Genomic DNA, 16,078 nt, shown 5'->3' with positions numbered 1-16,078 from the left:
GTTGCACAACAACGTGAATATACTTAATGCCCACTAAACTATAAACCTAAAAATCATTAAAATCATAAATGCTGTTATGTATATTTTACTATAGTATTTTTAGAAAGTTTAAAACAATAGGGAATGCAGGTGATGACAGACAGATAGAAAGATAGAGAACTTTAAAATTATATAAAAATTTTCTAACCTGGATAAAAAAAGGGTAAAAAAACATGGATAGGGTAGGTTTGAATTCAGACTTGTGCTCCCCAAGTTGGGAATCCACTTTATCTTATCCAAATTCCCTTCAATATACCTTTCCTATGTCTATTTAACATATAACCCTTCCAGAATATCCGTGAGTCAGGATGCCAAGTTTCTTGTTTTTAGGGCTAAATAGAAGATCTTGAAATTATGTTAGAAATAGACTAGAGGTCATTCCGAACAGTCAGAGGAAGACACAGTGCAAGGGGCAAGTACAGCTAACAGTCAAGGAGGGGAGCCAAGGGTCAACACCAGAAACCCAACCCCGGTTATCACATCTAAAGAATACATCGGGTCATGTAGTTAGGAGGAAACAAGAAATAGTGAGAAGCTTCGGTTGCCAAAACAGAGTGCAAGGCAAGAAAATGTTGTAAGGTTCCAGAAGCTCAGCAGGCCACTGACTGTGTTGGTGGAACCTGGTTTTGAGGGAGTCTGATTTAGTGTTTGTCGTTTCATTTTCCTGCCACTGTTAGCTCAAGAACTTCGTCAGACTCAAGCTCAGGTTTAGCCCACCTATTAAGCCAATCACAGGTAGCTGGAGGAACGTAGTAGAAATGAGGCAGTGACAAACGATTTATTCCTTTGATTTCTTTTAGTCTCTGTTTTGCTGAATTTCTTTTCAATCGGGCGTAATGTAAAATTGAAGAACAATTTAGCTTTTGAATCATATTTATTGAATAGCATTGTTGTATTTCCCAACTCTCCACCATCCCAGATACAAGAAAGTTAAAACATGGCATATGATACATATGGTTCAACATTGATTATCCAACCCTAATTGAAGGAAAGTAGCCACAAATGGAACTACAAACTTAATTAAAAGTGGAATACCTGTGGTGTCAGAGTTTACTATAGCAGATGAAACAAAATTCCTCTTAGGAGGACGGTGGTCCACACTGGCATTCAGCAGAATTTGGCTTGCCAAGTTCTGGGTTGTAAGATATTCTGAATTATTAGGAGACAAAGCAGACCATGTGTTGTCCAGTTCACCACAATCTCTACCACCTTCTGCTGATGGTCCTGAGCTGCTACATACTTTTTTCTAATATGCTTGGTTCCTGAATATGATTATATTACTATGGTGGATGGACCTTTGACATTTTTTAAAAAATAGATCCACAGGTTGGACAAGTTCTCAAAGACCAGCATACTCTAGTAGCAGATCTCAAGGAAGGGAAGACAAAGCTGTACCAATGTACGTGGTGAGAAGTTTGGCACTGTCACTACTGAAGGCGCATGCTCCCCCCACATCACCATCATAGCCCATGTACCAGTGTTATCGTTATGGCAGAAACTTGCAAATTACTACACACTGTGATCTTTTTTTGTCTCATATGCCCACTTAAAAAAATAGACTTTTTGAAAGAACAGTTTTAGATTTACAGAAAAATTGAGAAATTATTACAGTTTTTATATACCACCACCCAGTTTCTACTGTTAGTCACATTTACATTAGTAGGGTAAATTTGTTACAACTAATGAATCAATATTGATACATTATTATTGATTAAAGTCCATACATAGATTTTCATAGTTTTACCAAATGGCTTTTTATGGTCTAGGATCAATCCAGGATGCCACATTACATTAAGTTGTCATGTCTCCTTAGGCTCCACTTAGTTGTAACAGTTTCTCAGAATTTCCTTGTATTAGATGACCTTGACAGTTTTGAGGAGCACTACTCAGGTATTTTGTAGAATACCTCCCCATTGAAATTTATCTGTACATACTACCAACATGGTTTATCATTGATGATATTGACTTTGATCACATGGTCAGGCAGTATTTTTCAGGTTTCTCTACTATAAAACTACTCTTATTCCTTCCCTTTCCATACCTTAGTCATTGGAGTTAAGTCACTAGGCTCAGCCCATACTTTTGCAGTGCATAGTTTACTCCACCTCCTAAAGGGAGCATATCACAGAAATTATTTGGAATTATTTTGCATGGTAAATGAGACTGCAAATTTTAGTCACTTCATAATAATTTATTTATTCAATCATTTATTTAGCTCCATTTGGGTTCATGAATATTCACTTTACATTTTGGGTTATAATACTACTTCATTTTGTTCTCAAGTTGTTCCAGCTTTGGCCATCATTCTAGCTTCAGTTAGCTCCTGGTCCTCTTTGACATACCATCATCAATTTTTTAATGGGGATGGGGACACTCCCTTATTTTCTGGCACTAGAATATGCTCATGGATCATCTTGTAGATTTCTTGCCTCAGTCCTACACTCAGCTACACTCATTTCTTCAAAGGCCCCTCATTCATTCATTACACTGGAAAACGATTTTAGAAACCAAGATTTGGGTTCTAGTTGTGCTTGTTGCTACTGGAGTGCTATTACTTCTAAGCCCTCTCAGATAACAAAGGAAAGAAATATATGTGTGCATACTAACCCAATTATATACACATATCTATAAATATTTCTATATGTATCCATCTGTATCTATATTAAACTAACCATGAATTCATACTGATGTCTCCAACTCTAGTTCATTACTGGAATCACTTTATCTTCCCCTCCTTGCTTATCTGAAAGTGCTTAGAGTAACAGTGAGAAACCTGGCTCCTACTATGAGCCATCAATTTTTCAGTTAAAATATTTAGAATACATGTATAGCAGCATCAGAATTGTGAACCCATAATACCTTTACATGCCATAGATTTTTCAGGGGTCAAATATTCAAAAGTTAAACCTTTAAAAGCTAATGTACTATGTTACATGGAAATCAAGTGCAAAAATGGCATTTATTCTATTCCCAATACATACCACATGGAGTACACCACATTTAAAATCTGAGTCATGTAGTTTTTCTCACCGTAAAGTGAGGGGTCAAAAAACCCATCACACCGTGCATGGTAAATACATACGATTTTATGTATCAATTAAAAATATATGAATAAACACAAGGTTTTAAAAGATTTAGATAATAGGAAGGATATAGATGGAAACACATACAAACAGTTTGTATAGAATCTATGTGACATTACGTGTGAAATATATAACAAATTTTACTCAGTACATATTACTACTAACTCTTCTCTCCATTTTGAGATAAGGAAAAATGAGACGATCTTAGTTAACTAGGAGATTAGAAAGATTATTTTGGGAAGAAATTTAGTGCTAGAAAAGGGACTTAGAAGTAGAAGTCATAGTCCTTTTCATAGCTGCACAGAAGCCTCTAAAACTAACCCACAACATAAGATGGATAAGATGGGTCAGGAAGATAGGAAAAGAAAGAAAATGCTAAGATTTTCCTCTCTCTTCAAAATAAAGCATTATATTTTACAAATGTCCTTCACCAACTCTAAGGCTCATTTAAGATTTACAAAAAGATCTTGGAATATGATATTTTTTAATATTCAGAAATTTTTCAGTGAGCTCAATAATAACAAAATATTTCTTGTTTCCTCAACAAGAAAGTTTAGGAATGAGTTTTTCACAAAACATGACTAGCACATACTAAGGAAAATAAAACAAGTTGGGGAGGAGGATGATTCACCTACATCATAGCAGAGCTGCTGGAGACCTGCAGAGAGGTGACTAGAAATGAGTTGTCTCTTTAATAACATGTTTCAAAATGGGATTCCTGTAAGAGGCGTGGTGGATACCTTTGGAAGCATATAGAAAAAATAAATCTAGGCAGAAGTATTAACTTATAGAATATTTTCCCCACAAATGCTTCATTTAGAGGAACACTAAAAATGTAAGCGTAAAGGCAAAGTAGCATTCAGTGAATAGCAGATTAAATTAGGATCTAATTAGTGAGTCCACTCTCTAAATAGTGGACTCATATCATAACATGATTAAAATGTAAGGTAAACTATCCCCTATGAAATAGAATTGCTTGATACCTTAAGTTTATTCTCATCTGTTGCACTATAATCTTTTACAAAGTTATTGGAACATTCATCCAGATACATCTGAAACAAACTTTGGGTGGAAACTTCTGTGAATGTTTTCATATCTTTGTTTTTCATCAAGAGATACCTTTGTGTATCTATTTAATTTAATTTTTATGGAATGCAAAGTACATAGAAATCCCTCTTTCTCCATTCATTGTAAGAGCTGGATTATTTGACTTAAGTAATCATTTAGAGGATTCTTGGTTTTCGGTTCTGAAAATCTTGTGAGATGGAATTGTCGATTTACTCTGATGCATTGGAAAAGTTTCTATTTGTTGTCTGTGTTTTCAGCAAACTCAGCTGATGGTTACCAAACTTGAGACAATTGCTATCTGGACGTCTTTTAAAGTGAGTAAGGGAGAAATGGCTGGTTTCTTAGACTTTTTGTTGTTATTGCAGAGTTAGTACATTCCTAAGCAATTTTCACTTGCTGTATTATTATCACAAGCCAAAAACAAAATAATATTTTATCCTTCTCAAGTTCTGAAATATAAACTGAATGTAAAAATAGATGTAATAAAAAATAACTACTGATTTAACAAAATCTTGAAAATAAAATATTTTTGCTTAGGTACTTCAACTGATGAATCTATTTCTGGATGCATTTCTAGCAAAACAATGGCATTTATGAAAATTCTTGATTTTGTATGTAGTATGTACAACATATGTATTATGGTATTTTACATGTAATGCAATTTTAGGGTGAACACTTTATTATCTTTATATATCTTTTATTTTGTGTGTTTCTGTATATTTAAATTCATGCTTCTATTCAGGAAAATTAGACAAGTAATTTGAAGATCACACAAATGGATCAAAGGTATGTGATAATATATCTTTCATGTAGTTTGTTTCTAAGGCTGAGTCTATACAAATAAATACATATTTGTATACATAACTATACATATACAACTATCTATATACATCTATATGCATTACTATTATCACTGAAGAAAAATAAAGCAAAAAATTTTAATTCCGGAAATTGCTTGACTTTTCTTTCTCTTTCACTCATATGCTCACATTCTCCCTCTCTTTCTCTTTTTCATTTTTCCTTTTTTTGGCTTATTTACATGATGGCACATTTTCAATTTGACCTACTTGATTGCCTTTTAGATAGAATATTTCACTGTCTTGTAGACAGTGACAATACAGACGAGAGAGTAAAGAAATCATCTGGCATATTTTAAAGGTGATAAAGATGGAATTGAGAGGTAGTGCTTAAAAGTATTCATTATTAAGATACACTGAATTGGTACAGATATTCTCACTTTGCTTTTAGGGTTGGATACTGATGATATTAATATGATGTTAAAACCTCACATAAGAGGTTTTGTTTAGAGTCAGAAGTTAGTTCTTTGATTCAATCTCCAAATGGCACCAAGAAGTTTCTAAGATTAAACACTTTAGGTTGCTTTTGTGGCCTCCCACTTCCATCTGGAAACACCTCAGAGGAAGAATGGCATGTAGTATTCACAACTTAAAACGAGGCAAATTGGAATGCACTAGTTTTCCATTCTAACTCTAAGCCCTTTAGAGCAATGTATTGTTTATTGTCTTAGCTTTAGCTGTTAGCACTTGTTCTGTTTCATGCCAAATTCTAGTCATACTGAAATTCTTTCACTTCTTAAATCATGTCAAGCTCTTGCCTACAGATTACTTTTTCTCACTGTCTAGATTTCTTTCCTACACATCCTTCTTCCCTTTGTGTGGCTAACTCCTACTCATGCTTCAGACTCTAAATGTTCTCATGGAAGTCTAGGCTAGTTAGATTAGATAACCCCTGCTTGCCTGCTTCCAAATGTTAACCAAAGACCATGAGATCTGTAGAGGGAAAGGAGTAGAGCTTTATTTTTTATTTTATTTTTTTAAATCTATAGATTGGGGAGGCATGCTCTTTAGTACAAGTGAAAGTGTGCTTTCTGGATAACAAGGAGAAGGTTCAAGATTTTATGAAATGGGAAAATGTTACATATTGCTCTTTGAGAAATTTCATTAGCTAGTAAGATTTTAAGGTTCTAGCAAACTCTGATAGGTAAGTGACAGCAGTGGGCAAAACTAGTCAGAGAGTTTCAGCAGGTTTCAGCAGTTGTTAGATCAAACTGGTTTCAGGTTATAGCAGGCAGCTTTAGCTGCCCAGCTTGCAGAGAATTACACCTTTTGAGCAATGTTTTGTGCTGAGTGCTTTCCCCCCACCCTGCCCCCTCCCCGGCCTCCTGACTCTGTTTTAAAAATGATCCAATTCATATGATCAACTTTCACGAAAAGAACTTTGGTACATCTCCTAGCAATATTTTATTAAACTCACTTATTTCTATCTGTTTTATTTACTTATCAATGAGATACACAAGACGAGAAACTGAAAAATGGGAGTGGGACAAGGGATCTTGAATTTGAAGAGGAAAATATGGAAATGAAGTTTAGGCAGAACTCTGAAGAAAAAGAAGCCCCACAGCATAGCGAGAGAAGAAATATAGGCAGGAAAAAATCCTCTTCTAAAGGGAAACAATGAAGTTGTTTCTAAACGGTGAATACCAGGTAGAATTTTCAGTTGGTTCTTGCTGGTGCGTCACTTTTAAATCTTGCATTGATTCTATTATGCTGAATACCTATGTGTTAATATGCACTGGCAGTTATAAAAGAGACCAGAGAGATAATAGCAACTATAGGTACCCAGAGCAATTGTAAGAAGCTAAATGACATAGGAAAAGCAGGTTGCAATGTGAACTAACCAGTGAGCAAATAAGAGAAGACTTTCTTCCTCACTCTAAATGTCCTATAGCATATTTTCTAAATATGAAAGAAAGAGGGAAACCTTTGTGACTTCAGATCATCTGGAATATGCAAACCTGATTAATGAAAGTATCCCAGCCTATGTCTTCCTTGCAGTCTTTAGATGTCTTACTAATACCAGTGTTTTCACATAGATTGACTGGCTTTGAATCAATTCAATAAGCCACCAGGTCTAACTCTTTCCATCAAGGCTAACAGCTATAATCTTCTCTAAAGGCTACTGGGAATGAGACCCCATTGCTTTAATAAGAGTGTGTCTCAACTTGTTCTTCTTCAAAGATGTCTCAGATATTCTTGAACCTTTCACTTCAAGACAAATTTTAAAATCGTCTTGACAAGTTACATACATAGATTTTGGAAATTATATTAGAACTGCATTGGATCTGTAAATTAATTGGGAAATAAGTGACATCTGTTTTACAAGATTTATTTCCAATTCATGCAACATGTTATATTTACCTTATTTTTAGGTTTCTTTTGATGACTTTTTGTAATTTTAGGTTCCAGGGGACGTGGGCAAGTTTGTTACATAGGTGAACTCCTGCCATGGGGGTTTGTTATACAGATTATTTCATCACCCAGGTATTAAGCCCAGTACCTAATAATTACCTTTTCTGCTCCTCTACCTCCTCCCACCCTCCACCCTCAAGTAGACCCCATATCTGTTGTTCCCTTCATGTTCATGAGTTCTCATAATTCAGCTTCCACGTATAAGTAAGAACCTGCAGTGTTTGGTTTCCTGTTTCTTCGTTAGTTTGCTGAGGATAATAGCCTCCAGCTCCATCCACATTCCTGCAAAAGACATAATCTTGTTCTATTTTATGGGTGCATAGTATTTTGTGGTGTACATGTACCATATTTTCTTTATCCAGTCTATCTTTGATGGGCATTTAGGTTGATTCCATGTCTTTGCTCTTGTGAATAGTGCTGCAATGAATATATACATGCATGTGTCTTTATGGTGGAATGATTTATATATTACTCTGGGTATATATGCAGTAATGAGATTTCTGGGTCAAATGGTAGTTCTGCTTTTATCTCTTCAAGGAATCGCCATACTGCTTTTCACAGTGATTGAACTAATGTACAGTCCCACCAACAGTATATAAGCATCATTTTTTCTCCACAATGTCATCAGCATCTGTTTTTTGATTTTTTAATAATAGCCATTCTGACTGATGTGAGATGGTATCTCATTTTGTTTGTGATTTGCATTTCTCTAATGATCAGTGATGTTGATCTTCTTTTTGTATGGCTTCTTGGCCACAAGTATGTCTTCTTTTGTAAAGAATCTGTTCATGTCCTTTGCCCATTTTTTAATGGTTTTTTTTCTCATAAATTTGTTTAAGTTCCTTATGAATACTGGATATTAGACCTTTGTCAGATGCGTGTTTTGCAAATATTTTCTCTCATCTTGTAGGTTATCTGTCTACTCTGTTGATAATTTCTCTTGCTGCAAAGAAGCTCTTAAGTTTAATTAGATATCATTTGTCAACATTTGCTTTCGTTGAGACTGCTTTTGTTATCTTTGTCATGAAATCTTTGCCCACTCCTGCGTCCAGGATGGTATTGCCTAAGTTGTCTTCTAGGGTTTTTATAGGATGATCTCCAATCTTGGGGGTTTAATAAAGTATAATAATATTCTTCACACATTTCTTTCACAGCTTTGTTAGATTTATTTCCTGTTGATTTAAATGATGATGCTAGTTTATATAGTATGCTTTAAGCTGCCTTTTCTAATTGTTCCTGGTGTACAGAGAAGCAATTTGTTTTTATAAATTGTTTTCATACCCAGCAAAATTTTTTAAAGTTAATCAATTATCTTTATATAGTCTTTTGAGTTCTACCTTTTATTTTTTCTTTCCCAATTGTTACTTTTTAATATCTTTGTTCCCATCTTCCTGCATTGCCCAGTACTTTCAATAAAAAATTGAATGGAAGTGGTGATAATGGAAACTGTTTTGCTTCAATTGTATATATTACTATTTTTAAATTAACTCTTAAATCTTGAGTATGCTGTGATTTTTGTTTGTTTTATTGTAACTTTTATAGGTTTAAAGTAGTTTCCCCTCATTCCTAGAGGTTTTTTTTTCTTTAAAATGATTGGATGTTAAGTCATATCCCAGGTTATTTCTGAATCCATTGAGATGATCAAGTTTTTTTCTCCTTTACTACCTTAATATCATTTGTCAATGTTTGTGAATTTCATTAACTGATCTTCAGTTATTTAAGCTGTATTCAGTTATTCAAGTTGTATTTCTTTGTTATGATGTATTAAAATCTTTAAATGTTGTTTTTGTCTTAATACTGTGTTCTTTAAAAATTTTTATAATGTGTTTTTATGAATGAGTTCTGATAAAATTGTGTGGCTTATTTTTTTCTTAGTAGAAATATTTTAAAATATTGATTAATATGTCCTTTATTGTTATTGAATTCTATAGATTTTTTTAAATTCTTGAGTTAGATTTGGAAATACGATATTGTAGAAATATGTCCATTAATCTCTTTTCAAATTTAGTGCCGTTAATCATAGTTTGTTTTATTTTCAATTCAATTTTATCAATTTTATTAATCTTTCAAAACAACCAACTTGTGTAAATCCTCTGTTGATTTATTAATGGTTTGCTCATTTCTTTATTACTTTTCTATTTTTATTATTTTACTATCCTTATTCATTTTTTTCTAATATAATCATTATAGTTGTAAGTATAAAACACTTAGTAATATTAAATTAATTTCATTAAACATTTTATGTTTTCTATTGCTGCTAAAGAAAGTTACCATAAACTTTGTGGTATAAAACACTACCAATTTATTATTATAAATCTTAGGATTCTGAAGGTCAGAAGTTCTCAATCCAAAGTATAGATATGTTATGTTCTTTCTGGAGCCTCTAGGAGAGAATCCATTTCCTTGCCTTTCCAGCTTCTAAAGGCACCTGTATTCCTTGACGCCTGGGCTTTTCCCTGTAACACTTCTTTTCTTCCATGATCGCATCTCTTTCTCTGTATCTGACCATCTTGCCTTGCTTTCATGAAGAACCTTATGATGATATCAATTACATCAGGCCCACACAGATACTCCTGGATAATTTCCAATCTTGAAATCTTTAACATAATCACACCTGCAAAATCTCTGGCTGTGTAAGGTAACATATTCAAAGATTTCACGGGTTAGAGCATGAACATCTCTTGGAATGCCATTACTCTATCTACTGCACACATGTTTCGATATGCAATATTTATATAATTGTATTCTAAAAATTTTTGAATTTTCATTCTGATTTTCTTTACACAGACAATTTATTTAGAAGTGTTTATTGTTTTCCAAACATATGGGCTTTTTAGTACTTATATTTTTGTGGTTGAATTCTAAATTAATTGAAAAATATTCGGATGATGTGCTCTATATAACATCAATTCTTTGAAATTTGTTGAGACTTGTTTTATGCCTCAGAATGTGATAAATTTCATAAATATTATATGGGCAGGGTCTGCTTCATGGGTGTGTGGCTTGTATACTTGTACAGGGCTCATGTTCAGAAGGGTCCCATGCATGTGTTATTGATTTGCTATCACAGCTGTTACTATTACATTTTTAGTAATTTTTGAACACAAGTTCCTACATTTTTATTTTGCATTACACTCTTCAAATTATGAAGCCGGTCCTGTCAATGGGGACTTACACAACAATGTATATCCTAAAGTTGTTATCCACCATGTCTTACACATATCTCTTAGGTCAGGCTTGATAATGTGCTGTTAAAATTTGCTAAGCCCATGTTGCTTTCTGTCTGCTTGGACAATCAATTACTAAGAGTTTATTGTAAGTCTCCTATTGCGATGGTTTGTTTATGTGTTGCCTGTTCCTTCTAGTTATAAGAATGTATACATTATATATTTTTGATATTCTTTTATTAAGTGCACAGAAGTTTACAATTGACAAATATTCTGACAAACTGAACATATGCCAGCAAAAATACCTCTCAAGAATAAACTTGGAATTAAGCTTCCTTTGGACAACCAATGAGAAAATTTGTCTTCAGCAGATCATCACTAAACTAAGTTCTAAGGATGTCTTTGTGGCAGAAAGAAACTGGTATAAAAGGCCTGAGACATAATATGAGAAAGAATGGAAAACAAATGAATTGATAAATATTCAGGTAAATCTACATACCTACATACAAGCAGACTTGTGGAGCTCTTAAAAAGAAGTGAACTTAAAATACCCAGCAACAATAGCATATGAGCTAGAAGGTGGATAAATGTAAAAGTTCTAAAATCCTTGTTTTTTGAGTAGGAATATAAAGGTAAATGTTGATACACTGGATTTTTTGAAACATCGATTGTTATTTTGCATCATTTCTAGAAAGATTTTTGCCACTGTCATTTCAAATGTTGTCTCTGACCCTTTCCTCTCTCTTCTGCTTGTGACAATCCAATTAGACATCTATAAGAGCTTACACCTGTATCCTCTATGCCTTTCGACTTCTTTTTCCAAATTTCTACCTCTTTATCTCTCTTATAAGAATTCCAGATAATGTTCTTTGGTTCTATTTTCTAGTTTTCTAATTTTATTTTCAACTGTGTCTAATTTGTTATAAAATTTATCCACTAAAATTTTTTAGTTAAATAATTATGTTTTTACTTCTCAGAGTATTGTTTGATTTGTTTGCAAATATGCTTAGGCTTTAACCATATTTTAAACTTCTTTGCCTCACACGTATCAGTTTTACTCCTCAGTTACTGATAAGCAACTTATAATATGTACTCTCTTTCCTCTTTAAATGTCCAGCTATGCTAAAGCATACAGACATACAAACTGGTTAATCGAAATCTGAAGACAGGCTTATTAGCAAAATAGTATACAGTGGGGAGTTGAAAACATTTCCAACATTCTGTGGAGGACACTACTGTTTGTAACCCATTTCTGGAAAGGAGTTCTGTTTTCTAAAAATAAAAGTTTTTAATTTTCCATAAACAAAATGCTAAGGGGAAGCATTTATGTTTTCTAAATCAAAGTAGAATTTTAAATATAAACAAAGAGAATCCCAATAAGCTAAAACTAAAAAAAAAGACAAACACTTGATTACTTTGACAACAAATTATATTTTAGATGTTTCATATTTACTTTTACATTTCCATACAATCAGAAACAGTTCCATACAAACAGAAAAAAATTGGGGGAACATATAAAAACATCTTAAAGTTAAAAATATAAAGCCTTGTATTAAAAAATGCAATCATTTAAATAATATAAGAATCTATTTGTACATAGTAAACAAGTTTCAACCAGCAAGAAATTACTAATATTGACTGTGCAGTTTTGGCTGTTTTAATAGTTCTAACTCATTATTCCGTAATTCAACAAAGCACTGCCAACACAGCTGGCAATGACAAGACCGGGAATATCAAACTAGGATTGTTAGTTCAATTAAAATTTCAGATAAACAATAATGTACTTATACTAAAAAATTATTTGTTGTTTATCTGAAATGAAAATTTAACTGGGTATCCAATTGTTTGTTTGTTTAATCTAAAAACCCTGATCGAAATTTATCTGATAAAACATCATTTAATATCTAAAATAGAATAAATTTACTATAACATCTTTATAACTATTCAATCAATGATTCTTCATCTTCTATTTTTCCAAATTCTTGCACAAATATTTGATGCTTAAATAAATACATAAATAATAAATAGGTAAATAAGTTACACTTGAAAATAATTTATATTATGATGAAAAATCTTAAAAATACTTCCACATGTCCTCACAACATCACTGTGCGGTAAGATGGTGGCTAATACTTTTTCCACTTAGAAATAAAGGAGAAACCAAGGCACAGTGGAACAAGGACTTGTGGATCCTGGCTAGCAGACTAGGGTTGCCAGATTTAACAGAAAAAAATCCAGGATTTCCAGCTAAATTTGACTTTATGGCAAAATTTATTGTCCCATCATTTTTATGTGATGCTTCAAATATCACATTCTAGCAAACCCAATCAATTTAGTTCAGATATTAAAGCAAACCCAATCAATTTAGTTCAGAAATTAAAGTTCAGATATTCTCTTGGCCCTTGGCCTCAATTTTGCTATTTGTATATTCTCCCATGCAATACTAGAAAAATCCTTATATTTAAAAATTATTTGTTGTTTTTCGTAGATTCAAATAAATAATATTTTACATATAAGTATGTTCTGGATATTGCATGGTACAATGAAAAACTATTCATTGTTTACTGAAATTCAAATTTAACCAGGAATCTTGTATTTTATCTGGCAACCCTACAACAGACCCACACAATACATGAAGTGTTGAAGTAGATTTGCTTGAAGTTTCACTGGCATCTTCACTGATTCTTGGATACCATAGAGAATGATTTTTTTTATGAATTTTGATTCTCAGCCCTAAAATAAAATTAAAAATATAAAGATGAACTATGTTTCATAAGAATGAAAGTAGGGTTCTTGAAAACTCAATATAGTCTTTGACGTTCATGTGTTAGAAATGCTGCATATTCTCAACTATAAATAGGGAGACCAAAGAAGTTATCATCTAAAACAGGACACTACTGGGAGTGACAAGGAACTTTACTAAGAGTATAGGATACAAGCTTAAACCCAGAATTTCCTGGGCAAACTAGGTATGGTCTTTCTGGTCATGAGTACAACAAACTCACTGTTGATGCTATTTTTTTTTTTTAACCAAAAAGGCAGATACCTAATGACAATTTTTAGCAGCAGAAAGAAATTTATAGGCTGACTTTGGATTATATGTCTCAGGACAAATGAAGAATTTACATTAAAAAAATATAACTTACCTCTTCAAAAACTTCTCCACAACCCTCTGCACCCACTTTTCCTTGGGGTCCAGACAGAGCTCTCTTCCATCGGAAAGCTTTACACTGAAATAAGAGAGAAATGGTTCAGATTAATATTTAGTTTTTCCATTCAAATCATGATTCCTCAAGTCAGGCATAAAGTCTAAGTCCAAAATAACATTTATAGTAGTTGTGGAAGCTACCATATTTAAATGTCATGTAGACAAATACTTTTATTTTGTTTTGTTTCATTTACTACTGTAATCCTAACACCTGGAACTTTCCTAAATATTTCCACCTTCCTTAATTTTAAGTTTGCTAAAACAAAATATCTAATCTTTTTTAAAGTACTTACATAATTTCTGTATTGGCGCAGTGTGGTCCAGCCTCAATCACTCTCAGTTCTTTGATAAATTTGGGGTGGAAAGGTTTGGAGTACGTCTTTATGCACTGACATCTAAGTTCTTTAGCACTCCTTGGCAAAACTGCACCTGTTGGAGGGAAAAGTGATTAAGGATTGATTTTATCAACAGGCACAGCTCTGCCAGCTACTTCCTTTCTAATGTCAATATGATTATTTGGAGACTGTGGAAGGCATCATATTTTTAGTAAACTCATTACTGAATATTCTCCTAGCCCTTGACCTCAACTAGTTCTTTGTTTTAAAAAACAGTCATAACTGACAACATTGAATGACTTTCTATATAAAGAGTTAGAGTTCTTTTTGTACAATATCAACATTTCATGGTATTTTTATCTGGTCAATATTGGTTAATATTGCATAATTGTGATACCACAGTGTTATTTATAGTAGGCAACCTAAGACTTTCCAACATAGAAATTGCCTTCAGAAAGAATTAACAGAAATATATAAATAAGTTGTACATGCCTGGTCTATAATCAGGGTATCTTTAAACCAGACAGGAATTAATGACAAGTCTGAGCTTGTCAATGAAATACTACAAGGAGTAGAATTGTCTGAGTTACCTTGCTCAACTCAATATTAACACATAATATAGGTAACCGTGGTTCTCAATAGGACATACTGTAAATTACTTATTTATGTTACATATATGCATGCTACATGGTATAAATTATAAAAGCAAAATGTCTATATTGATCAAACTTTATACTTTCCTAAGTGTTATATATAGTTTTTTTTAAATCTTCAATTTAACATTAATTGACTGCTAAGATTATATTCTGTTTCTGAATAAAAAGGATGTTCGTTATCAAAGCATCAAGAATAGCTTTGCTATCTGAGGATCACATTTAGACATAGGAAAACTCTGTAGGTCAGAAAGATGTGCTTACCTTCACACAGAGCTGCAGAAATCAAGAAGGCTGCCAAGAGAGCCACGGCCAGCTTGGAAGTCATGTTTACACACAGTGAGATGGTTCCTTCCGGTGGTTTCTTCCTGGCTCTTGTCCTAGAAGCTTGTGTGCTCTGCTGTCTCTGAAAGTTTGTGCCTTATGGAGTGCTCCGGTGGCTTCTTATATCATCGCCCCACTAGAGAATTTATGCACCCTCATCTTTTCATTATGTCAGAGGAAATTCCACAATTTGCAACTGATGGCCCAACCCCTCAGGGCAGACCTGAGTCATCACACTTCCTATTTGTTCCTTATCAAATACGCAGTATGATGAAAGTTTTCTTTGATCTTTAAAATAATTTAATTTTAATATACATCTTTTAAAATACTGAAGCTCCACAATTTGGTGAATTATCAATTGTATCCTTTTTTATTTCTAGATAACTTTATCATAGTACCATGTGACAGATATAGTACTAGAGTGGCAGGTGTTAGAACAAGATCATGGATGATTTTCTTTTAATGGCATAATTTTTTTTTCAGTTAATTACAGATGCTATCATGATGGTGAAGATAAGCCAACCAATCATTTTATTGGGGAGATAATTTATAATAAATCTTTTTCTAAGAATTTTAGAGAGTTTCTAGGAACTGTTACTGCTCTCAGGGGCATACTACAACTTTTCAAAAGATTTCGTTTTCTAATGCATGTTAACAGAGTGAAGGGGCACACGTGCTTCACATAGAAATCAGTTCCACAAACATTTATGGAGTAACTTTCTGAGTAATGTGGGGGATCTAGAAATAGATAAGACTAAGTACTTGTTCTTAAAGAATTTGGTCTATCAGAAGAAGAAAGCAATGTAACGACTGACTATATAGCAGAATAGACAAGTGGTACTAAGACATTAATTCCAGTGGGGGCATAAGAGCAGAATCTTCCAAAGGCAGTTGGAGCAGGGCATTGAGGAATAGGAGGGCTTCAAAAGAGG

At 33.2% G+C, this 16,078-nt stretch overlaps 1 protein-coding gene across 1 annotated transcript; it reads right to left on the bottom strand.

The window, feature by feature from the left end:
* Nucleotides 1-13,337: 13,337 nt before the first annotated feature.
* Nucleotides 13,338-15,234, bottom strand: CXCL8 (C-X-C motif chemokine ligand 8). Its single transcript, XM_012499546.2, has 4 exons — nucleotides 15,087-15,234; nucleotides 14,128-14,263; nucleotides 13,773-13,856; nucleotides 13,338-13,359 (listed from the first exon to the last, which is right to left on the bottom strand). The coding sequence occupies exons 1-4, from the start codon at nucleotides 15,148-15,150 to the stop codon at nucleotides 13,338-13,340; spliced, it is 306 nt and encodes a 101-aa protein (XP_012355000.1). The 5' UTR covers nucleotides 15,151-15,234.
* Nucleotides 15,235-16,078: the final 844 nt, after the last annotated feature.

This window comes from Nomascus leucogenys, chromosome 9 (genome assembly GCF_006542625.1).
Source record: "Nomascus leucogenys isolate Asia chromosome 9, Asia_NLE_v1, whole genome shotgun sequence".
In the NCBI taxonomy this organism is placed as follows: domain Eukaryota; kingdom Metazoa; phylum Chordata; class Mammalia; order Primates; family Hylobatidae; genus Nomascus; species Nomascus leucogenys.
The sequence above is the reverse complement of the archived record's forward strand: the minus strand, read 5'-3'. Positions and strand labels throughout refer to the sequence as shown.